At 33.6% G+C, this 26,735-nt stretch overlaps 2 protein-coding genes across 2 annotated transcripts in view; one reads left to right on the top strand and one right to left on the bottom strand.

Moving 5' to 3' along the window:
- Positions 1 to 26,735, bottom strand: part of LOC114333418 (lysosome membrane protein 2) — a 705,292-nt gene that overhangs the window by 478,959 nt on the left and 199,598 nt on the right. The gene's annotated exons all lie outside the window — the stretch shown is intronic.
- LOC126882628 (uncharacterized) lies at positions 23,262 to 23,927 on the top strand. The gene has a single exon (XM_050647603.1). The coding sequence runs from the start codon at positions 23,262 to 23,264 to the stop codon at positions 23,925 to 23,927; it is 666 nt and encodes a 221-aa protein (XP_050503560.1).

Genomic DNA, 26,735 nt, shown 5'->3' with positions numbered 1-26,735 from the left:
GCTGAAGTCGTCTCTGCGAGAGTGTCTGCCTTAAAAAAATTTAAAAATATCCCCTCAATGGAAAACTATATCGAGGCTAAAAAGAATATAGCCAAATCAAGAAAATTCCTAAAATCAAAACGTAAAAATAGTTTCAGACTATTTTGCAGTAAATTAAATAGAAACACTCCTCTAAAAGTTGTGTGGGAGAAAATTAATAAGGTATCGGCTTCGAAACCTTCAATATATACACAATTGCCCTCTACTCCTATATCCCACGAAATTCTATGTTGCTTAACCCCCCTTTCCGCTGTCAATAAAGTATTGGTTAGATCTCCTCAAGCCCTAGAACCGCCATTTGCTCTCGACGAGTATCAGAACTCCCTCTCAATTAAATCTGACTCGGCTCCTGGTTTGGATCAGATTTCCTACTCAATGTTAAAAAATCTTCCCGTTGTTGGATCTTTGTTATTAATTCAACTTTTCAATGAAAGTCTTAGAACGGGTATAGTTCCTGTTCAGTGGAAACAATCAGTAATTTTACCTATAATCAAAAAAGATAAAGATTGTAATAATCCGTTAAACTTTAGACCAATAGCTCTTTCTTCATGTGTAGGCAAAATGCTCGAAACTCTTATAAAGAATAGAATAGAGTGGATTGTGGAACATAATAAGATTTTTAATCCACTACAACTAGGATTTAGAAGGGGTAGAGGTTGTACGGAATGCCTTACATACCTCACCTCAACAATTCAAATAGGCTTCGCTCAAAATCAATACACTGTTGGCATATTTCTAGATATCTCTTCTGCTTATGATAATGTCAATATATCACTCTTGTATTCCAAATTATTAAAGTATAACATTCCAACCCAACTGGCTAATTTGATTTTCTGCCTTCTAAATGATAGAGAGCTATTTGTCAAAGACAAACTGGGACAAACCCATGGCCCAAGAAAATCAAGTCTGGGACTACCCCAAGGTTCCCCATTAAGCCCTATCCTCTTCAACCTATATTGTCTTTCCCTGTATAATTTAATCCCCTCTTCATGCAAACTAATTCAGTATGCAGACGATTTGGTTCTTCTGATTAGAGGGAGTGATATTAATGAATTGGTAATTAATGTAAATAAATTATTGATTCAGATGGAATCATGGTTGCTAGACCACAATTTAAATCTGTCTAAGAACAAATCTTCTGCAATATTATTTACAAAAGGAAACACGAAAATCTCTCCCCCTAACGTAATATTTTGTAACCAGAATATTGGTTGGGTGGATTCAGTCAAATACCTGGGGGTAAATATTCAAAAAAACTTAAAGTGGAATTCATATGTAAACTCAATAGAACTAAAAGTAAATCGTGGCCTGAATGTGATGAGAGCTCTTTGTGGGACTTATTGGGGAAGTGATCCAAAAACCTTACAAATTGTACACAATGGTCTGATTCAGAGCCATCTGGACTTTGGCTGCCAGGTAATTTTCGATTGTCCAACTTCCTTAATTAAAAGATTGGAGAAACTAAAATACAAAAGTATCCGAATTATAACTGGATGCATGAAATCTACCCCAATTCATGCTCTCTTAAGTGAAAGTGGTCAGATCTCGCTTAAATCTAGATGGGAATGGCTTAGCTCTAAATTTATATTAAAAAATTTAATGTTAATTGGCAACCCAATTATTTCCGCTCTCGACCTGTTAGACTTGGCAATTCAAAGGAACCAAAATTATTGGAAAAACAGAAGTATTCCATTTCTAGTGCTTTTAAAAAACAAATTTAAAAGTACTTATCCCAACTTATATTTAAGTGACTTATACCCATGCCATAACTTTGAACTAGACCATCAATTATCAACAATTCCAATCATAAATATCCAATCTAATCGTTCAGATGAACTTGCCTCAGTTCAACTCCAAAAAATAATTCTAAATAAACCTAGTCACACCAAATTCTTCACGGACGGCTCGGTTGATGATGAAGGATCAGCAGGCTTTGGTGTCTTTAGCCGAGAGATCAACTATTCTTATACCAGTAAACTACCTAAGTATACCCAAATATGTACGGCTGAGATTGTCGCAATTAATCATGCCCTCCAAATTATTTTGAAAAATGGGATTAAACAAGCAATCATCTGCTCGGACTCTAAAAGTGCCTTACAGAAAATAGGCAGATCAACCTATTCTATGGAAACAGAACATTCATCGTTCATGACCAAGAGAGGCATCATTGAAGCGAAAGAAAATAACGTTAATATTAGTCTGGCATGGATTCCAGGACACTCGAATATTAAAGGGAACATGGTGGCTGATAAACTAGCTAATATAGGTAGAACCTTAAATGTAGCTGCTGGTATCACTCTTCACTATTCCAACTTTCTACCAGACATCAAGCATTCCATCTGGAATCGGTGGAAGCAAGAATGGCAGGGGAAAAATCGAAATAATTCATTTTACTCTAAAATTGTAGGTCAGATAGATAAACTCCCCTGGTACCACAATTTTGCATACCAAGACAGAAGACATATAACCACCATTATTAGAATGAGGACAGGTCATTGTGCTACTCCAGTTCACCTATTCAGGATAGGAGTAAAAGATGACCCATATTGTGACTGTGGCCGAGTTGGGTCCTTAAATCATCTGATTTTTGAGTGCCCTATAAATATGTCACCCAATTTTGACCTATATAAAGAATTAGCCAAGACAAATATCCCTACTCCCATTGAAATTTGCTTACTTATGTCCAACCTTAATCCACGTAGGATTAACCTGATCCTTAAATTCCTTAACTTAGCCAAACTTAATTTATAAATTAATCAATTCCCAAATTTGAATTAAAAAAATTAAGAAGATAAAGATATAAAAAGATATTGGACCTCCAAATGATAAAAGCCTTAACCCTTATGGTATAATATTGCCTTTCCTGTAGGGACTGTCTGGCCCTATACGAAGATGTTCCTGCTAATATATATTAAAAAAAAAATTGAGGCTTTAACATATATATTTGGAAATATTCGACTGCCCAGAGCAAGACAAGAGTATTTCCCTGGTGTAAGCTGGGCGAATTATCCCGAGGGATATAACCCAATAAAGGAAGAAGAAGAAGAAGAAGTGTCTAGGTTATGTAGGTTATGTTGAAATCATACACAAAGCAAAATGGCAATGGCAAATACAGATTTAGACGTTAGTAGCGGCTCAACGACAATTAACATGCCTGTTCAGGTAAATCCACCGGAGAAATTTACGTTTTCACAACAAAATATGTGGCCCCAGTGGCGAAAGAGATTCCAGCGTTTCATGAGCATGTCGGGACAAGATCAGAAGCCGAAGAAAGACAAAATCGACATTCTTATGTATATAATGGGAGATGAGTCCGAGGAAATCGTTCTACAGTTTCCGAAAATTCCAAATACTTATTCAGAGATGTTACAGATTGTTGAAAATCACTTTATTCCCCGTGGTAACGTAATATTCGAACGGTTTAAGTTTAACTCACGAATTCAACAACCAGGAGAATCTATAGAACACTTTATTACCAGTTTACATTCGTTGGCAGAATATTGTGACTACAGCACCCTTAAAATCTAGCGAACGTTTGCAACTACAAGGTACTCTGACTTTGAAAGATTGTATTATTGCTGCAAAACAAGCAGAAATGCAGGCAAATCAAACTCGGGAATTGCGTAATAAAAACCGTTATCATTCGACTCAAGAAGTAGCAAAAAAGGGTGTCCAAAATAGAGAACGAGGCAATGTCACCGGATCGTTTCAGAAGGCAGACAACATCAGAAAAAAGAATTTCCAGGGAGACACGTGTATCTTTTGTGGTCAGCAGTCTCACTCAAGGGAGGTATGTCTTGCTAGAAGATCTCAGTGTAATAAGTGCAAAAAATTAGGTCACTGGGCATCAGTTTGTTTATCTGGTATAGGTCAAAGGGAAAATAAGGTTAGTACTGTAGAAATTGATAATTTTATGATAAATTCGGAGGATAATAATTTGAATTTTGTCGGTTCTGTTTATATTAATAATATTGAGGCTCGAGAGTGGCTGATTTCTCTGCTTGTGTTTGAGCTGCGGACAAAATTTGAATTTTTAATTGACTCTGGAGCAGATGTTTCATGTATTCCTAGTTCTCTGATGACTAAATAGATATTAAAAACTTTATGTAAGCCTTATCAAAAAGTTACTGGTCCATCTGGCATTAAATTGGAGGTAGTAGGAAATCTTCCTGTTACGCTCTGTCATAATAATGACATTTCAAAAACTCAAATGTTTGTTATACAAAATTTATCTAAACCTATTTTAGGAAAGAAAGCAATAATAGACTTAAAACATTTAAAATTTCATGAAAATGTTACAGCAAAAAATATAAATAATGTATTTAAGCCAAAGGCAGTTTTCAGAGAAAATGTTCAACAATTTAATGATAACAGTTCCTATTCCATTACTCCAACCGTTAAAAGAAGAAATTGATAGATTATTAAATCTAAAAATAACTGAACCTGTTGATTATCCTACAGAGTGGTTCAGTCCCATTATTGTGGTCCAAAAAGGCCAAAAAGTTCGACTATCTGTGGATTATACCCACTTAAACAAAGTCGTTCTTGGTTCATATTTTCCTATAAACAAAGTTTAAAGTATTTTAGCCAGAATTAAAGATAGTAAATATTTCTCAAAACTTGCTACTTCTTCTGGATTTTATCAGATTCGTTTAGACCCAGAGTCTCAACCCCTTACCACATTCATAACTCCCTTCGGTAGGTATCTATTCACTCGAGTTCCCTTCGGTATCACATTTGCCCCCGAATATTTTTCTATACTATTAAACAAAATATTAGCTGATGGTTTGGACGGTGTCACATGGATGATATCTTAATCCATGATCCAACACTAGAAGAACACAACAAAATTCTGGATGAAGTATTATCCAGAATACAAGCCGAAGGTATAGCTCTAAATAAAGATAAATGTGTGGTTGCTGTTCAAAAACTGCAGTAGGTATTTAGGTCACGAAATTTCAAATGAAGGAGTGTCAATTGCACCTGAAAGGATTTCAGCATTTGTTAACTTTCCAGAACCGACTAATAAAACAGAATTGTTACAGTTTTTAGGTATGATAAATTTTTCATGTAGATTTATAGTAGAGTGTCACATTTATCTGGGACAGTCCGCAGAAACAAGCCTTTGTAATAGTTAAGGAATTACTACAAAAAAGTCCTTGTTTAGCTTACTTTGACCCTACCAAACAGATAGCAGTTTCAGCGGATGCCTCATCATTTGGATTGGGAGCATGTTTGATTCAGTTTAATGAGGGTAAAAAGGAAATTGTTGCCTATGCTTCTCGTTTGCATTCTTGCACTGAAAAAAGATATGCCCAAATAGAGCGGGAAGCCCTAGCTCTAACATGGGCTGCTGATAAGTTTCAAGAATATATCACTGGGATACCGATTGTTTTAGAGACTGACCACAAACCGTTGGTCCAAGTACTAAAATCAAAACCCATCGATGAGCTCACACCTCGCTTGCAAAGACTTAGAATTAGATTGATGAGATATGATTATTAGATTCATTATACTCCAGGCAAAGAGCTGGTTGTAGCGGATGCTCTTTCACGTCGGTTTGATGAGAATAGCAGTGACCCAGTTGAAGATGAATTATCAAGCGAAGTGGAAGCTCATGTTCATCTTATAGTTAGTTCGGTTCAAGTCAAGCCGTATTTTATTCAAGAAATTAGGGAAGAACAGGAAAAAGATCCCATTTGTTTAAAATAAAAAGAATATTGTACATCGGGTTGGCCTGAACAAAATAAAATAGAGGAATGCTTATTATAATTATAGGTTGGAGTTGTCTTTTAGCGATAATCTATTATTGAGAAATTCCCAATTATTTATCCCTAGAAGTCTATAGTTTCGGTGTTTGGAATATCTCCACCAAGGTCATTTAGGGATAGTAAAATGTAGAGAGAGAGCAAAAGCTTCAATATGATGGTTGGGTCTATCTACTCAGATCGAAAATTTAGTCAGAAATTGTCCTATATGCATAGAACATAGAACAAATTCAGTAGAGCCCCTTATAAGGGATCCTTTTCCTGAGCGCCCATGGCAGAAAGTCTCTTTGGATCTTTTTAAACATAACTGTTGGTACTTAGATAAGATAAAGAGGTTTTAAATACAGTTAAAGTCAGAAAACTACAATATCTGGGACATGTTATGAGGGGCGAGCGTTATAACTTGTTACAATTAATAATGCAAGGAAGAATACAGGGTAGAAGGAGTCGCGGAAGAAGACGCATCTCCTGGTTAAACAATTTGAGAGCTTGGTTTAATTGCACTTCTGCTGATCTCTTTAGAGCAGCGGTATCGAAAGTGCGAATTGCCGTGATGGTTGCCAACCTTCTTAGAGGAGATGGTACATGAAGAAGAAGTTGGTACTTAATCGTTACTGACTAATATTCCGGTTTCTTTGAGATATTTAAATTAACCACTATGACTGAATTGGTAATAATATCCAAACTTAAAGAACTTTTTAGTCGGTATGGGATTCCGGAGATAGTGCGTTCGGATAATGGGCCTCAATTCAGTACTAATTTAGAATATTTGCTTCTCAATATGATTTCAAACATATTACTAGCAGTCCTTATTTCCCTCAATCCAATGGATGTATAGAGGCTGCATTTTAAATAGCAAAAAATCTCCTTAATAAAAATGAAGACCTTAGTCTAGCTTTATTAGCCTACCGTACCACACCCCTTGAATGTGGATTTTCGCTTTCCGAACTATTTATGTATCGTAAATTGAGATCCCCCTTACCCGTAATGATCCCCCTTACCCGTAATAATCCCAGAACTGTTAAATAATCCCGTTAATACCAATTCGGTGGTATAAAGAGAAAATAGAGCGAAAGAAAAATCAGCCTCCCAATTTAATAAAAGACATAGCACCATGACTTTGTCAGATTTATCTATAGGAGACAGTGTTTGGGTAATTGATTTGAGGTTGTATGGTAAAATTTTTCTCCATTTTAAATGAACCAAGATCTTATATAGTAAAAACCAAGTCAGGAAATTACAGACGAAACCGTCATGACGTCATTCCAGCACTATACTACATTGAACCTGAATTTACTCCAGCACTGCCTCTCCCCATTTTTGGTTCTGATTTTAATTGTAAATATGGTAGGTGGGAAGATTGTGCGAGTAGGAAGAATTGTGCGGGAAACAGTTAGTGTGTAGTGTAGTGTGTGTAGTGTGTTGTGTAGTGATAACGATAATGCGCTACAGTTCCAAATACAGAAAATAACTGTTCTGATATGGAATAGGATTCTTCCCGTCCGAAAAGAATATCTCGACGGCCAGCTTATTTGAAAGATTATTTAGTTTTATGAAAACTTGTTTTTGTAAAGAGGGAGATGTACTATCGGCACAATCCGGCAACTCTGTAAGTTGTGAAGTCAGTCACTAATACGTCAATGCCTCATCTCTGCTAACCTGACTGTTTGTATCGTTTGTATTGAATTCAATAAACCTGAGAAAGTACAAGAAACCTTTTACTTATTTAACAGAACTAGAGTTGCAAAAGTTTGACTTGAATGTTTGAACTTGACTTGAGTTTGACTTAATTTCAAGTCAAACTCAAGTCAATTCTTCTGACAAATAATTCAAGTCAAGTCAAACTGGTCAATCGCACAGGTTTGAAAATTCAAACCGTTTGTCAAACTAGTTTGAAAGAGTTTGAAAAATAATTTATTTCGTAGATATACTTTTTTAACAATAAATAAAGGAAAATAAAATTCCTGTAGCTGGTTGTATACCATAAATCACAAAAAATACAGGATCTTTCGTAAAAGATATATTTAAAAGACCCTAATAAGGGTTACATCACAAAACAAAAGGTTTTCGGATTAACAAGTAATCCATCATCAGTGTTAAGCCAATAACTGGCATGCGTGAGCCACCAAAAAGTTATGGGTAAAAACCCTTTAAAAGGTATAAGATCTTATATTATACTATATATTATGTTTAAAATAGTTGGATGTTGCAAGTATTCCTGAATATTACCCCGGGCAACAAAGGACTCTAACCCACGTGGATGTGATATGAGAGGGATGAACCTCACATATTGAAAATTGAGTGTCAACTATACCTTTTAAAGGGTTTTTACCCATAACTTTTTGGTGGCTCACGCATGCATGTTATTGGCTTAACACTGATGATGGATTACTTGGTAATTCGAAAACGTTTTGTTTTGTGATGTAACCATTATTAGGGTCTTTTTAATATACCTTTTACAAAGGATCCTGTATTTTATTATTTTTTTTTATTTTTTTATATACTTTTTTGTTGAGATAGACAGTTGCCAATTACGATAAGAAATTTAATAATACATTGAGTTCCATATAAATCATCCTTTAGTTCCAATAATTTTAGTATTTTTTCCCTCTACTCATTTTTAAAAAATCATGTACAATAGAACACTGACACTTTCACAGTAAACTATTTTAAGCACGCACAACAAAATTAAATAAAAAAATACTAAATGAACAGTTTTTGGTTTAAATGGGATCTAGCTACATATTTTTATAATTTTCTGCTTTTATAACCGATAACAATAAACACCGGCACCGTCTTCGTGAACGACAAAACGAAAGTCATAAAAAATGGTTTAGGAAAGTAAAAAAGGAAGAAAACAAAGAACCTCAAAAATCTGTTTTCGTACCAACCCCTTTTTAAGCATGTTAATTCCTTGAAATTTTATGGTCAAATTTGGAGTATCTACATTTTTTCAATACAAACGCCCCAGAATCTCGTAACATGTGGTGTGTACTAAAGTCAAGCTGCGTAAGTGAAAGCAGTAGGTACTAACAGTATAAGTTGACCAGCACCTTACAAAGCAGACTTTTGAAGTTAAAAGTTGTACTGTTGGAATAAAATCAATATTATTTATACATGAAAAACATGCTATTGATTTATTGGGACCGTGCAAGTTCGGCAAAGCGACCCCTATTTCTACGCTCTGTACTATTATTCGCACTTTTAATAATATTGGCCAATTATATTAGTCCTGGTTACTGGATAATCGTCAAGGCCATAGTCCAAAAAAATAATAAGAAGAAAAAATAAGATTCAGGTTATGTTATGAAAACATCAACAATTGTATGTAGTAAATAAAATATTAGTTATTGAAATGCAGTACTGCAAGCAAAATACAATTAATTAAATTTACCTTTATATAATAATTGCATATCATATCAATATTGTGAAGCAATATATAATTTTTCTGCTTCATTGACAGAAGGTATGAAATATACGTCAATTTGACAATTTCAATTGACAATATGAATTATTTAAGATAGTTGCAATATTTCTCCGCGACTCGCGCAGGGTCGTTTCTCGTTTCCCTTTCCAAGTACTTGCACACCGCGAATACTCTTAGTACAGAAATGATTAATAAACATTCAAAATTCAAAATATAGAAGAATCCCGAAAGGTCTATTTTATGACTTATACTATATTCTTAGTACATAGCACGTTAGACATAATAATATAAAGATTTTATATAGATTATTCGTATTTTTCAATTTAATTATAAATAAACACAACATTTTCACTTTAAAAAAATTCCATCATTTCTTGACGGAAACTTCAAAATTAATGTTTATGTGTACATTAATAGGGACAAAACTGTTATTCTGGCCAAACGCTTAGTTTAGCATAAACAGACCAAAGTCGGCGCTTAGTCTACAATTGCGAAACTGTTATGAATGGCAGTTATGGATATATGGCAGTTATGAATGGCAGTTAAGAATGGCAGTTATGAATATAGTCTTGTTATGCAAAACTAAAAACCCTTAATAGACAGAATGTCGCTTGGTTTATTTTTGTTTTTCTTAGTAACCGTTAACATGACAATAACAGGGATTTTTCCAAGATAGTTTTAGCTATGTGTCACCAGAATCCGCTGTTATCTCGATTGTAAAGAAATGGCGCTTGGTCGAGTTATGCATAACGCTATCCTTTTAAAGAATTAGTTCACTGTTTGTGATTTTATAACGCTGTTCTTTATTTTTACATAATAGAAATATGTATGCACTTTGCAATTTTCATTGTTTTGAAATCACCTGCCACAACATTAAATAAATCAGTATATTTATTTTTCTTAATTAATACTGCTTCGACTAAAGATTGTTTCTCTTAATTTTTGCAGTGGAAATACCTTCAATATCAGACTCAATTTGTCTTCTTCTTCTTTTTCTTCTTCTTCTTCTTCTTCTTCTTCTTCTTCTTCTTCTTCTTCTTTAATTTGTTCTGGTACTTATTCTGAACCGAAAAATATCCAAATTCAGATATTATCCCCCAAAGCCACACACTTCAAAACGAACGTAATAAACAAGCCAAATATGGACGTCTAAATATGAACTACAAACTAATTTGCGGAGTAGCAGAATACAGATTCAGACCTATCCAAATAAGTTACAACAAAATCCGTACGCTCTCAATTAGAATTGGAAATAAATACGTTGGCCAATATGATATTCAAACTTCAAACTGTTTGAAGAAGTTTGATTTCAAGTCAAACCTAAAGATATCGAAATCATGTCAAGTCAAACTTTTTTACAAAAAAAGTTTGATTTTCAAGTCAAGTCAAGTTTGTTGAATAAAATCAAACTGGTTTGACTTGATGCATCTCTAAACAGAACGAAAAGGAGATTTGGCAATTTATTCGTTGAGAAGGGAACAAACTACTAGTAACAAAAATTAACACTCATACGGTTATCAGAAAAATATAAATCGAAAAAAATTTTAAATAAAGACATGAGAAGAATGGTAGGAAGAGAAAGAGAAATTATTACCGTTGCACACCACAAACCATTCGTATGGACTAGGTATTGACATGTAACCATAATCGGGGAAGACTATATCGCACATCTGATTCTAAACCGTAACAACATAAAATATTAAAATTTTACAAGAGAGCGAAAACAAAATATTTGCTTTAATTATTTCTTAATATATTTTTTATTTTACTGTATACTAATTTAATTTTTGTATCAATATTTTATCTGTTATAACTGGTCTAGAGTAAGATAGGAGAATAAGGAAATAAGTAAAATATTTGTTAAAAAAATATCAACTAAAAATTTGTCTCCAAAATTTTGACTTAGATACGACATTTTTTCCATAAAGAAACGTTAAAATACATTGGTGTTATAATATTATGAACTCTTTTTGAATCTAGTCTTTTTAATAGATTTTTCACCGTTTTTCGCCTTCTCGTCACAAGTTCGAATAATTCTGTTTTTACCGGACCTGGAGCTTTAATTTTAAATTTTTACATATCGGTTCACTAAACCACGAATCAACTTTTCCTCAGAGAAAAAAAATGGCATCATGCATTCAGTCCCGGATTAAGAATCTAGAGGCACCTAGGCAAACCAAGCTATGAAGCCCCTGAAGAAACCACCATCTTCTCCCTTCAAAACCTTGGAAAACACACAAAACACCAAATACTGAGTTCACTGACTCATATGCTCTCAACCGACGACTCAGCTCAGTAAGTAGCTTATTCAAAATTGGTGGATACGATTCAACCTTTAACGTTTTTCCACCCTGTAGAAAAGCTTCATTGGAATTAGCATCATCCAAATGTAGTTTTCTTGTTCGTATTCGTTTACTCTCGTCGGAGTATTCAGAGTATTGTAGATAATGCAAATCGCAGGCCTTCTGCTCGTAGTAAGCAGAATTATCTCTAGGATTTTAACAACTCCAAAAGCGAAATTAGAAGCTGAACTAAAATTGTTGCCCAAAACTCATTAATTATGAATGTTTCTTTTTTTGACATTTCTTTCAACACTTAGCCTCATGAACTGTTTCAGCTTTCTGATTAATGCCTTCAGCAAGAGTATGAAGAGCAGATTTGAAGGCGTTGTCATCTTTAGACAAAGCTCTTGTTGGATCAGCTCTTTCACCCCATCTAGTGCTGCTTGTTACTTTAAGGATTAGATCATGGCGAATGGGATCGCTTAGTGGAGTTTCATTCAAGCCTTTGAGTGTAACTTCACAACGGTAGGTAGAAGATGAAAAAGAGTTGTACGAGTACACAGACTGAAAAATCCCAAAACATGATATTGCTCTAACGCAACTTTCAGCAGCACTTAATCTAACTAAATTAAGCGAGTGTCCGGCACAAGGAATGTAAATTGCACCTTTTTTAGTCTTAGATCAATCGGCCTGGAGATCATTGTATTCGTCTGACATTTTTACTGCATTGTCGTATGATTGTCTCACGCATGCCATTTACATCAAGTCACAGACGATTAAAAAGGTTAAAAGATCAGAAGAAAGACATTTTACCATCATAATGAACTAACATATTTTTATATAATAGTTAACTGATCAATATAAGACAAACCTGGTATTGATCACCAGGTCGACACTAAAGGAGTAGTATGTATTTTGCTTCCTTAATTTGCACTCAAAACGTGTTTTTCCGTTACTTCTACTACTTCTTTATAAATATTTTTGAAGATAAGTAAGAAGACTTTCTAGTGCCCTTATTGCCATACTTAGCTAAATGAGACCTTAAAAAAGGATCGTACTCTAATCCGCGAGAGGATAGAAACTTAACCACAAAGACGTCTCTTTTCAGAACTTGTATCCAGTAATCTAGTTCTTGATTTAATTGAATTTTCAGAGAGCTGTCAATTCGACCATGAAGGCGTTGCCTGTCGATGAGTGTTTTCAGACATGATCGGTGAGCTTCACTTTCTACATGTGACTTCATTTTATTAGAAACATTTTTCCAATCCGAATATACTCTTGTAAAGCCTGTGTCATGTTCGCCAAAAATAATACATGGAAAACAATAAATTTTTCCATTTGAGGTAGAGCACGTTAGTCAATATCTTATTTTGTTTCACTGATATGTTTTCGACGCATACTGAGAAGGACAGAGGAGAAGGACCTTGGGCAGACAGAGTGACCAACACAGAGGTATTGAGACGAATGGGTAAAGAGGTGGAATTTTTAACAACTGTTAAAAGGAGGAAAGCGTCATACCTGGGCCATGTGTTCCGTAATGATAAGTAGAGTCTGCTACAGCTTATTGTGGAAGGCAAGATTGAAGGTAGAAGAGATTTGGGCAGAAAGAAGAAATCTTGGCTAAGAAACTTGAGAGAATGGTTTCAAATACCAGAACCTGCTAACATGCACAAAACAGAAAAACCTATCGTTTGATGGTCGCCAACTTTCGGTAGAAGACGGCACATAAAGAAGAAGAAGATATGTTTTCAAAAGACCATAGCTTTGTACAAAATCTTGTAATTCCTTTAAAACTTGTTTTTAATGCTGAAAAAATTCATCTGAAAAAAAAGGCATCAAGATTTTTACATTCTGAAGAAACTTTCTCAATACAAAGTTTCTGTACTTCTTCAGTTATGATATTCCATAATCCTATGTCGTGTCCTTTTCTAAGAAACGTGCAGACTGACAGGCAGTACTGTTCCTTTTACCAAACGGCGTTAATGAGCTACTTATTCTCACAACAAAAGTTTCTTTGGGGCCGAGGCCCCTAGGCAAACTGCCTACTTGGCCTAATGGTTAAGCTGGCACTGTCCATCATCTCTTTCCTCAGTAAACTGTAATATCGCAACCTTAAAAATATTTCTCACATAAAGTGACAATAGATGTCACAATCAAGAATCAAAGCTCATGGTCCGCTTAGTCCAGTTCAAACAGTAGGTATCATTTGAACTTGTTGCAATTAGTTTCTGGTAAAAAAACGTATTAAAAAATTGATTAATTCAAAAAGCGCCCAAATCTAATCAAAATGTCGTTTTTAGTCGTTATTTTCTTTTAACAAATATTTATCCTATATTGCTTTAGCCCAGTTGCAACAGATAAAATATGGATACAAAAAATAAAATAAAAATATTTTAGGATATACTCAAAGAAAACGTTTTGCTTTCGCTCTCCTGAAAAATTTTTAGTTACTACGGTTTAGAACGAGATCTGCGAAATTTTTTAAATTAATGCACTTTTCAAAGGGATGTGCAATATACTAAAACCATCGTGATCATGAGACACCCTCTTCTCGGGTGAGACTAATCTCAGTTATTCTTATACTAATCGAGCGTGGTCACACAAAATATTACGTATATTTGAGGTTTAACCCTTCGAGAGGTTGCATGTCATGCTTTGTTGTCGCTTTATCAGAATGAAAATGAAAGACGAAATTAAAAAGACCTGGCAAAAATCTTTCTGGTGAATGGTATATATTTCTTAAATATAGAATGCAAAAAGTGCCTTGTGGGTAAATTTTGAATTATTAGAATTTAACCCTCGGATGACCAAGGGGGGTAAATTTGGACCCCAATGCATGTTTTATTTAATAAACTTAGAAATATTTTCAATTTTAAACTCATTATTTTTTTATTGACCTTAATATAATTCTAGATACCCTCATATTTTGTAATAAAAAAATTCCCTATATTTTGCGAAAAAAAAATATTTTCTGAATTTGGGGTCAAAGACGAACTCCCTTGGCCTTCCATATTTCAATTTTATATTAAGTAACTACCGTATATTATGTGGAATTGTATGTAAGAAACATTTCAATATTGAAAAAAATGGTTTGCTAAACCTGTGGCGACGTAATTAGTGTATATTTAAAAATTTCTTTAGTTCTAAGTTCAGAATGATGATTCCTGTTTTTGTTCAGTTGTAATTAAAAATATGTTTTACTACTGTTTATTTATAATTTATTGATACAATAGTAACATTAAAATTACGAATATATTATTACATTTCTTAAAACAACTTTATTTTTTTGTCAATTGTCATTTTTACTTGGGATCATTTTTTACCCCCGTTGGTCATCCGTGTAACAAAAAAAGGTTGGTCATCGGAAGGTTAAAGGAGCTGTTCAAGATTTTGAATTTAGTCAGTATATTTCGTTTCTATGCCTATTTTTAGGGGTAAACCGCTGGCCTTCTAGTATATAATAATATAAGCCTGATGTTGATAAGAGTTCTGTTCGAAAAGACCTGGAAGATGACTACTTTTGTACTGCCAATACCAGACAAGTGCCGCAAAAAATTGTTTTTTATATAATTCTTCTCGCTTGGGATTCCGATTCTTCCTTTACCCATTTTTTTCCATGCACTTTCATTTTGGCCATCATCTTTAATTATTCAATTGTTTTCCCTTTTTCCCTTCAAGTCTAATGTTTGCCTTGTAATTGTTTCTGATTTTATTCTATTAATATGTCCGAACCAGAACATTTGCTTCTGTTTAATAAATGCAGTGACAGGTTTCTGCTTTGTCATTTGTCTGATATCTTCATTTCTTATCTTGTCCCATTTTGATTTTTGGCGCATTTTTCTCAAATCTTTAATTTCGATTGCAGTGATTTTTGATTAACGTATTTTCTGAACTGTCCACTTTTCGTTTTGGTATGTTATTATTAACCCTGTCATCCTATTGTGAATTTTTGTGTTGACTTCCATTTTTACATCTTGTGTTCTAGTTGTTTTTATATCTTGTATTAATTGTGTAGTATAATCGTGTAAACCCTTTTCTATTTATATAGGAATGTTGCCATCATCAGTCACAATGCTGTTTCATTCGCAAATTTCATAAATGTCAATAATGTCAAAATTTCATAATTTAGAGGAGTAAACTTCCTGCGGTTGGACCAATTACAAACAAGCATTATGGCGGTGCGGTAAATTTGAATTACTCTTCCTACTTAAAAACGAGGTATAGCAGCGGATATTTCATTAAAAAGCGCTGTTCATTTTGTTGTCAGACAATGCACTATTCACATTATTCTTCGAAAGGTATTCTACCGATACCGTGCGTTTACTTTTAAATTAGATATAGGAGTACACTAAATACATGGCAACACCCCCTTCCCACTTCAAACACCCGAGTCGCGCTGATTTATTCAGTCATTCGCGATTCTAGAGTAGCAATACATCTCATTCTCATAAGCAATGTTGCCAATTTTAGCGCTTCTTTCAGTCGCCAATACCTAATCGAAAGCTAAACGTGTGTTAACACGAATTTTCCTTCTAGAATTAAATACAATTTCTCGTCTTGTAGTTTTGATTTATCATACAGAACACCTTTGAAGATGAAATTTTTAAAATGAATCTTGTAAAAAATGACATTTTTACAAGAATTTGCTTCTGAGAGAAACAATATTTAAGTTTGGTTAACACAATACGTACCTCTTTATTTTAACCGAGAAAACGGATAAAAACTTTAACAAAATGTTTATAAATATCTCGACTCAAGATAAGTCCATAAAGTAACGCATAAATTCATTATTAGCTAAATAAACAAGATTATTAAAAATTCTCGAAAAAGGTCGATTTTTGATCTTAATTTGTAATTTTTTGGCATATATATCGTACTAGTGACGTCATCCGTCTAGACGTGATGACGTAATCGATGATTTTTAAATAAGAATAGGGGTCTTGTGCTAGCTCATTTGAAAGATAATTCAATTCTCTATTCGGTAATATAAACATTAACATAATAATTATTTATACAGGGTACCCAAATTTTTTTTAATTAAATTAATTGATAAAAAAAGAAAAATGTGCGTAATTTATTTTTATTCAAAATACATTTGACTGCTGTCAGAAAAGAGAAATAAAACGTTTATTTGACAAATAAACTTTGCTTTTCGCTTAATAAATGTTCAAACTGCCAACAGACAGGTGGGTGGCAGCTTGAACATTGAGTTTAAGCGGAAAGCAATGTTTTGTTGTCAAATAGTAATTTTTTCTATTTTCTGACAGCGGTAAAATGTATATTGAATTAAGGGGATGGGTACATATTTTCGGCTGCAATGCTATTCAAATGGGGATTCATTTTTTTCGAATCCTAAACTAATAACTATTTTTGGAAAATATAAACGCAGAATAAAAGATTACGTTATTAGCGAGGTCCGAAAGTCCCTGAGAACTTCTATAATGTTTATTTTAATAAGTTACAGTGGTGAAAATCTAAGAGAAAATTTAGTGTGATTTTTAATTTCAAATATATCATTCAAAATAAACTTTTTATTTATTCTAAGGCACTTTCAGCCCTCGGTAATGATTTAGTCGTTCATTCTGCGTTTAAATTTTTCAAAAATATTTATTCATTTTTTCAGGATTCGAAAAAAATGAACTCAATGTCCGTGGTAATATTTTCCAAATCTATCTCTGTCTTAGAACGCATATTGTCAGCATATTGTCAGTCAGACAGTGACAATCAGTGACAATTTTAAATATTGCACATAACATCGGGAATATTTTGAGTTGTTGATTAAATAATATTGATATATAGTGTATTTGATAAATATTTGATTTAAGACGTGAACTTAATAAAAATTTATTTATTGTGTATTATTTGTGGAAGATCCAAGCAGAAAATACAACAGGATAATATATTCTGTGATCCAAGTATATTGTTGTTAAAGATGTTCAAAATTGTAAGCGTTTCATAGTAACAATATATTATTAAAAAATCACTTTAACACTTTTCCTCTTTTCTCGATTGAATATTATTTTTTGTTGTACATATAAATTATTACAATCACTGAATACATAGTTAGTGAAAAAATTATCACATTTATTAACTGAATAAATAATTTGTAATTATACAAATAACAGTTATCCAAGAACATTCAAAAGCCATCTCTTTAAGTTAATGATGACATTTTCAAGTGGAATGACATTCTAGTAATGTTTACATATCCATACCAGTGTGAATTTTACTACACGTAATTTGCCGCGTAAAGACAGAAAAAGTAGGGATAGCCGTAAAATATTTGCGAATTATGTACCGATGGCCTTAAACAAATTACTCACATTTTTCTTTTTGTGTCAATTAATTTAATTAAAAGAATTTTGTTGTATACTCTGTACAAATAATGATGTTAATGTTTATATTTCTGAATAGGGAATTATATAATATTTCAAAGGAGCTAGCACACGACACCTATTCTCATTTAAAAAAATTATCGTTTACGCCATTAAGTCCAGACGGATGACGTTAATAGTATGATATGTAAGTCAAAAAAACATAAATTAATATCAAAAATCGACCTATTTTGGGAATTTCTAATGATGTTGGTTACTTAGCTAATAATGAATTTATGCGTTATTTTATGAACGCCCTGTACATAGATACTATTCTGTAAAAGGCTAACAGTAAAACAAAATTAACATCAGGGCCGGATTTACCGTAAGGCCAATTAGGCCCGGGCCTAGGGGCGCCGAGGTTTGAGGGGCGCCCGCGTTGGTTAGGGAACCGACAACAACCGTTCATGAATTGACAAAAGTTTCAAAATGAATGCTTATTTGTAGCCTCCATAATTTAGGGAAGGAAAAAACCATGAAGGAAATAGGGAAGTGCAATTAAAAAAAAAACACTTTAAATTGTTCCTCGGACGCAGACACGGTACACACACTATCGTGGGGCGCCAACGGCCATACCATGTTGAATACACCGAACATGCGTAAACCTGCGCAAGTGCGCAGGCTTGATCGCGCCTCACCGCCTCGCCCACGCCCTCCTCCACCTCGCGCCCGTCCGCCAGTAAGTCCCGGCGCATATTGAACCTAAGCGAGTCACAACCTGCGCCGGTGGGACCGGTGACCTGTGCAGTTATTTTTCTAGCGTGCCGCATATTGAACACAAGCCAACCCGAGACCGTCGGCTGTCGCCGTAACGAATAGAGACGGGCAAAATAAGTGCAAACGTGTAGATACTGATTACAAAATACTGATGTATCTGATCTTTGTACTGAATTGAGTAGGCAACTAAAAAACGGTAGTTCCGTACATGTAAATAGTAACGTTTTAAAAATATCTTACACGTCTCTAGTAGTCGTAGCGGTATGACTTTCGAAAACATCGAATTTAATCATAAGCGGGGTGCATAAAAAGATATCTTACACTGAGTATTCTATTTCTACATACCTTTATAATAACAAGCATAAGTTAAACACTGCATTGATTGTGATTGCAAAAACGGTTCGCATGTTTTAAATAAGATTTTTGCTGATTATGTTTTTGCTAAAATATTAAATAACACAAAAAATACAATTCACAACCATCATTTAATTTTTAACGATAAACAAAAGTCTAATAAATATATGATGACAACTTTAAAATTGATCGACTTTGTCGATAACAGTGTCATTAATAGATTTTTTTACCATGGATCATTTTCCAATGATTGTGTGGATTTAGAAACACATACTAAACAATTTTTTGATCTGTATAAAGGAGATTATAATTATGACACATTATGGTACTCCTTATTTTTCAAATAATATGCTCTTGTACAATGAGTGCAAGGGATCTTAGAGAGGGCCAATGGGATGATAGAAGGACGTGGAAGTTAGGCATCGGACAACGTCGAAAGACGTTCTAAAACCGATACATATATATATATATATATATATATATATATATATATATATATATATATATATATATAAAGAAAAAGAAGTACTATGTTGACTTGTTTGGAATAAAACAATTTAAGTTTCAGTGGGTTCGAGTCAATAAAAGGGGCTATTTTAGAGGACTATTTTTTATTTCTCAAGCTTTCGAATGCCATCGCATTCTTTTTCAAGAGCTAAAATATAAACAATTTGACAAAGTGGACTAAAAGTGGTAAAAATGTAACTCACCATATAAAACTAGGTTCGTCATTAAACCTGCTAACTAAACTAACAATAAATGGTAAAATAAAACTGTTAATAATAGAATGAATATTTCCCAGACTGCATAAAAAAAATAATTATTTCAATTTTGAATTTAAAATATCGGTAGAAATTTTTTTATAAATCAAAGTCAATGTCAATGACAAAATAAGCCTACATCGAGAAGGTAGTCAATGTCAATGACAAAATAAGCATATATTAGCTAAAAATGGGATATTTCCAAATATGTATTACTGTTGTGATAATTTATAAAAAAAATTATTTTTTTATTTTATAGAAGCATAAAGAATATAACCAGGATATAAAAAGAATAGAGAAAAAAAACAACCAATATGATGTATACATACATTGTGTTATAAATGAATTATAAAGAAAGGATGTAGTTATAAATTTTACTTAAATTTTGAATTTCTGATCTTTTATTTAAACTATGATCACTTTTACTTATAGATACCATTTCCAAAAAGGTTCTTTTAAATTTATTACCTTCATTGCACAAAATTTGAATGTTATCGAAATCCATGACATGGTCTGTGTCAATTACATGCTCTGCCAAAGCATCAATTTGAGGAATTTGTCCAATCGTATTGTTTCGCACAAAAGTGACTGTAGAATAAAAAAGCCTTCTTGCTTTGGCAGAGCATGTAATTGACAAAGACCATGTCATGGATTTCGATAACATTCAAATTTTGTGCAATGAAGGTAATAAATTTAAAAGAACCTTTTTGGAAATGGTATCTATAAGTAAAAGTGATCATAGTTTAAATAAAAGATCAGAAATTCAAAATTTAAATAAAATTTATAACTACATCCTTTCTTTATAATTCATTTATAACACCATGTATGTATACAGCATATTGGTTGTTTTTTTCTCTCTATTCTTTCTATATCCTGGTTATATTCTTTATGCTTCTATAAAATAAAAAAATAATTTTTTTTTATAAATTATCACAACAGTAATACACATTTCGAAATATCCCAGTTTTAGCTAATATATGCTTATTTTGTCATTGACATTGACTACCTTCTCGATGTAGGCTTATTTTGTCATTGACATTGACTTTGATTTATAAAAAAATTTCTACCGATATTTTAAATTCAAAATTCAAATAATTATTTTTTTTTATGCAGTCTGGGAAATATTCATTCTATTATTAACAGTTTTATTTTACCATTTATTGTTAGTTTAGTTAGCAGGTTTAATAACGAACCTAGTTTTATATGGTGAGTTACATTTTTACCACTTTTAGTCCACTTTGTCAAATTGTTTATATTTTAGCTCTTGAAAAAGAATGCGATGGCATTCGAAAGCTTGAGAAATAAAAAATAGTCCTCTAAAATAGCCCCTTTTATTGACTCGAACCCACTGAAACTTAAATTGTTTCATATATATATATATATATATATATATATATATATATATATATATATATATATGCTCTTGTAAACGCATAACTTTGATTTATTGGCAAAAGCCACACTAACTACAGAGCCGTGCGGTACATCTTTTTAATATAATGCAAGTCTTCGAAATGCCGCCTCTTAAGTAATACAGAAACTTAACTTTTACTTTTAATAAATGAACCTACACAAAATGAAGGACACCTTTTATTTTAAAAGCAAAACATACTTTATAGACCTGGATCCGGCAAACTGAAAATTTGTTAGTAGCTTAACGGTGTCTATTCGGACAAACTTTGATGTACAGGAACACTGGAACAGGGGAAGGTTTAATAATAGAACAGTTTAAAAATTTGGAACGTCACATTACGAAAACGTCCCATGTATTTTGTCGGACAGAACAACCAATCGATTTGTTACCCTATCATTAAACTCTCATTCAAAAATCAGACTGCTATTACTAACCAACATGATTCCTGTTATTTGACATGTTCTTCCTGTTTCACTCATTAAAATGCCCAGTTAGTGATAAACACCAGTCTAATTTTTCCATGAGAGTTTAATGAAATGGTAACAAATCAATTGGAAGTTCTGTCCGACAAAATATATGGAACGTTTTTGTAGTCTGACGTTCCAAATTTTTAACCTGTTCCTCAATTAAAACTTCCCCTGTTTCAGGTGTTCCCGTACATCAAAGTTTGTCTGACGAGACACCGTTAAGCTATTAACAAATTTTCAGCTTGCTATTAATCAACTTTTTGTTGGTACGCGGGATCCAGGCCTAGAAATACAATGTCACAAATGATGGCGTAATCCCTTTTCTATAGGTATAAAAATTTTGTAAATATCATTCATTTCTTAAATCTACAAAACATTATCATTAAAAACCGTTAAGCATATCTGTGAATATCGCACAACCCTCAAATAAAATGTGTCATCATACCGGGCTTGTCCATGCTTAAAAATAAAATATGTAGACAAGATATAAATATATGTAATAGGTAAGCAGTTTTTGCAACGACAATCCAATCACAATCAGTGTTGTTTATAATAATAGTAATTCCGAACGAGTTCTATTAGCTTTTCTACGTCCATCTCGAAAACACAACCGCAACTGAGAATTGAGTCACGCGTCCCACGACACCAGAAAACTGTGTTTCGATGACAAACGTTCGCATGTGTAGACCTGGCACTGTATTCACTGTTATTAGGATGCGCAGAACTCTCTACGCACCTCGTCGGTGCCAGGTTGTGTTCGCTTAGGATCAATTTGCGCCGGCACTAAACGTCTCGCTGCGGATGAGATTGCATCAGTTGTAGTACCGCTCCGTATTGGTTATGCCTGGGCTTTGTTTGCTTTTAAGATGGTTTTCTGTGAGAGCTAACTCCTATAATTAAGCTACCAATTTATAATAATGGGTAGCAAGAAATTATCAGGTTACCAAAACCGTGTTCGCAAAGCAGAGGAGGATAATCCCACATCGACCAATTGACTTTCATAATAAGATATGTTGCATCTAGTGGTGAGCCAGTAGAAAGATTTGTAGGTTTTATGGCAAACATTGGCCACAAGTCGGAACAGCTTTGCGATGCCGTACAGGAGAAGTTAGAAGAGCTCGGTTTAAATATAAAAGATATGCGAGGCCAGTCTTACGACAATGCAAGCAACATGACCGGCAAATACTCTGGACTGCAAGCGCGGATTGCTGCCTTGAATCGTTTGGCTGTTTATGTGCCCATTCATTAAATTTAGTAGGATCTCATGCCTCTGAATCTTGCCAAGACTCGTCGAGATTTTTTTTGACCCTCCAGGAACTCTACAACTTTTTTACTGCTTCAACGCATCGTTGGGAAATCTTAACAAGCAATATTACACGCGTTTTACAAAACCTTTCAGTAACTCGCTGGTCAGCGCGATCCGATGCTTGTCAAGCTCTGAGAAAAGGCTGGCCTGGTATCGTAGTAGCTCTTCAAAGCATACAGGCGGACCAAAGTCAAAAGGCCGCTACTCGAAGTGAGGCAAAAGGTATTCTTACGAATTTACTCCAATTGGAAACTGCTATTCTAGTTGTATTTTGGAACGCAATTTTAAAAAGGTTTAAAGTTGTCAGCGAAAAGCTCCAAAAAGTAAGTATAAATTTAAGCACTGTAGTTGAATGTTACGCTTAGAGTTAACCAGTATTTCCCAATATTCGTACGATCTTAAAAGGAAACCATTAAGAAAAACAAGGAGTGACGAGACAAAGCAGGGAGGATATGTGCCATCTGACGGCTCAGAAAACTTTCGAGTCAAAGTATTTAATGTGATTCTGGATGTTTTATATGCAGAGCTAAAACGGCGAAGCGAGACTTACACTGTCCTTTGGGAAAAAATTTATTTTCTAGAAAACTTGTTAGACCTCGATGGACGTACAATTACAAAATTTGCTGACAAACTTGTGGAACTTTATGCGGAAGATTTAGAGTCTGTTTTGGCAGACGAGTGCATGCACTTAAAGGAGCATTTAAAGATTTCAAATTACAAAGGTACATCAGCCTCCGAACTCAACGCTTTTCTTCATAAGAAAGATTTAGGGGATGTTTACCCAAATGTGAACATTACTGTACGAATATTACTTAGTATTCCAGTGACTAACTGTTCAGGAGAAAGATCGTTATCAGTGCTGAAACGCGTTAAAAATTGTTTACGTTCCACTACTCGCGATGAAAGGTTAAGTCCTCTAGTGCTCCTCGCGATTGAAAAAAGTATTACAAAAAACTTGGATTGTGAAAATATAATAAATGTGTTTGCCGAAAAGAAGACAAGGAAGAAAGTGTTCTAGGAACATACTTTTATTATTATTAATTAAAGTTCGATTTTCTCTGTGCTTGTATGTTTTAATCGTAAAAATAAAACTTTTAATTCACCCCTTCTATGTTTTTTTATTAAAGGTTAATCCTCTCATCCTCTTCGTCCAAGTAAGCCTTTTAATACCCTTCCTTTCACTATTCATTTTCTCATTCAATTGGTACATATGCAGCTTTTAACATCTGGCGTGGGGGGCATCTAGGGAGGGGCGCCATTGGAGACGGGCCTATAGTGAAAAATTTGGTAAATCCGGCCCTGATTAACATAATGAGTAACAGACAACAACATTAAAATTGCAGTAAGATTTAACACAGCGCAGTAGGCTAAGATCTCTTCGCTGTTGATACCTAATAATGAAGAACAAAGAACAAAATAATTGGACTCATAAAGGTAACTACTAAAAAATATTTCTCAAAAGTACATTGCGCATAAAAAATGGACAAAAAATGCGACAGAAAATTAATAGAATAAAAAAATGAACCAAAAATTAAAACAATGTTCTGAAACTACTTTCTTGTAGCATTTTCCCAGAATTGTTTAGAATAATCTTTTTTGAGAACGATTTCGGGAGTGGAAATCTAAACATCAAACATTAGTTAATTAAAAATATAATTTTCATTACACCAATACCATATGGCTTAATTCCATATAAAATACTTATTTTTAAGGGGAAAGGAACAAAATGCAAAATTTTGATGCCTGTCAAAATTTTCAATGTATTTTAAACGTAATCAATTTTTTCGAATCCTGCGAAAACTATTAAAAGTATTTTTGAAAAATTTAAACGCAGAATGAAAGATTACTTTATTAACGAGTGCTGAAAGTCCCTTAGAGTAAATAAAAAGTTTTTTTTGAATGAGATATTTGAAATTAAAAATCACACCCAATTTTCTCTTAGTTTTTCACCCCTGCAACTTATTAAAATAAACATTATAGAAGTTTTCAGGGACTTTCTGCCCTAGGTAATAATGTAGTCATTGAGTCTGCGTTTAAATTTTTCAAAAATACTTATTACCTTTCTCAGGATTCGAAAAAAATGAATCCCATTTAAATAGCATTGAAGCCGAAAGTTCGTACCCATCCCCTTATTGGAATTTTATTTTTATCCCATTTTTTCTCTACGTCAATTAGACTACGAGTTAGGTATAAAAATTAAGTCTGAAATTTTTTGTCTATTTTGATGACTTTTAATAATGTTAGAATTGACAATTTGGACATAATTCTTCTTGCATGTCAAGGTTACCGTGATTACGTATTTAATTTGATGAATTATACAAATGAACCGATTTAAAAAAAGTGGAAACGATTATCATTCACTTTAAAATTTAAATTTCCATGCAAAGTTACAAGAAATTACAGTGCAATAGCCAACCTTCTAAAAATAAAAACATGAGCTCATTATAAATAACCGAACTGATATCAGGTAATTTGAATCAAACCTATACGTGAGGGGCAAAATTATGGAAAAATTTTATTTTTTATAGCTATTTTGAAGACAAATCCAGAAACACGTTAATTTTATGTCTATTAAGCTAGAAAGACCATTTCATAAGGGAGCCATAAGACACACCCCATATTTTTTTGCTATTTTATTGCTAATTCATTACGCAAATTAAAAATGTATTGCTTCATCCCCTTCAGAAAAACAGGTGGCCATTCCAGCTTAATATTAAGCTAGAAAGGCCAACATTCATATATCCGGAACGAAAGTAGATAGAGAGTTGCTTCCGGCGGCCTATTTTATTGCTAATTAATTGCTAATTTATTACGCAAAACAAAAATTTATTGCTTCATCCCCTTCAGAGAAACAGGTGGCCATTCCAGCTTAATATTAAGCTAGAAAGGCCAACATTCATATATCTGGAAAGAAAGTAGATAGAGAGTTGCTTAGGTTGCCTTTTTTATTGCTAATTAATTGCTAATTTATTAGCAAAACAAAAATTTATTGCTTCATTCCCTCCAGAGAAACAGGTGGCCATTCCAGCTTAATAATAAGCTAGAAAGGTCAACATTCATATATCCGGAACGAAAGTAGATAGAGAGTTGCTTCCGGCGGCCTATTTTATTGCTAATTAATTGCTAATTTATTACGCAAAACAAAAATTTATTGTTTCAACCCCTTCAGAGAAACAGGTGGCCATTTCAGCTTAATATTAAGCTAGAATAGCCAACATTCATATTTCCGGAACGAAAGTAGATATAGGGTAGCTTCCGGCGGCATATTTTATTGCTAATTAATTGCTGAAAGATTGAGTTTACAAAAATTTACAAACTCACCTCCTTCAACCCCTACCGTTATCATCATTCCCTGGAATCCACAAAAAGTGAAAATAACCAGTTTAAAGAGCTAAAACCAAGTACGTATTTTTTGCTCATTAATTACTACATGTCTAAGCCAAAAATGAATGTTTTGCTTCCTCCCCTAACGAGCCACAATGGCTACAGCGATTTAATACTTAAGGCTGCAATACTCAACACTCCTATTTCAGGAAAGAAAGCAGATAGAGGGTCGCTTCTGGCGGAATATTTAATTTTGAATTAATTGCTGAAAGATGGGTTATACCAGTATTTACAAACTCACCCCCTCCAACCCCTACCGTTATCATCGTTCCACGGATTTCACAAAGCGTGAAAATAATCAGTTCAAAAACTTAAAATCAAGTGGGTATTTTTTTTTTCTAATTAACGGCTGCAGGTCTACGCCAAAAACTAATTTTTTGCTTCATCCCCTAACGAGAAACAATGGCTACTGCGGTTTAATTCTTAAGCTACAATACCCAAC

Source organism: Diabrotica virgifera, chromosome 3 (assembly GCF_917563875.1).
Source record: "Diabrotica virgifera virgifera chromosome 3, PGI_DIABVI_V3a".
NCBI lineage: Eukaryota > Metazoa > Arthropoda > Insecta > Coleoptera > Chrysomelidae > Diabrotica > Diabrotica virgifera.
This window is presented reverse-complemented; position numbering and strand designations above follow the sequence as displayed.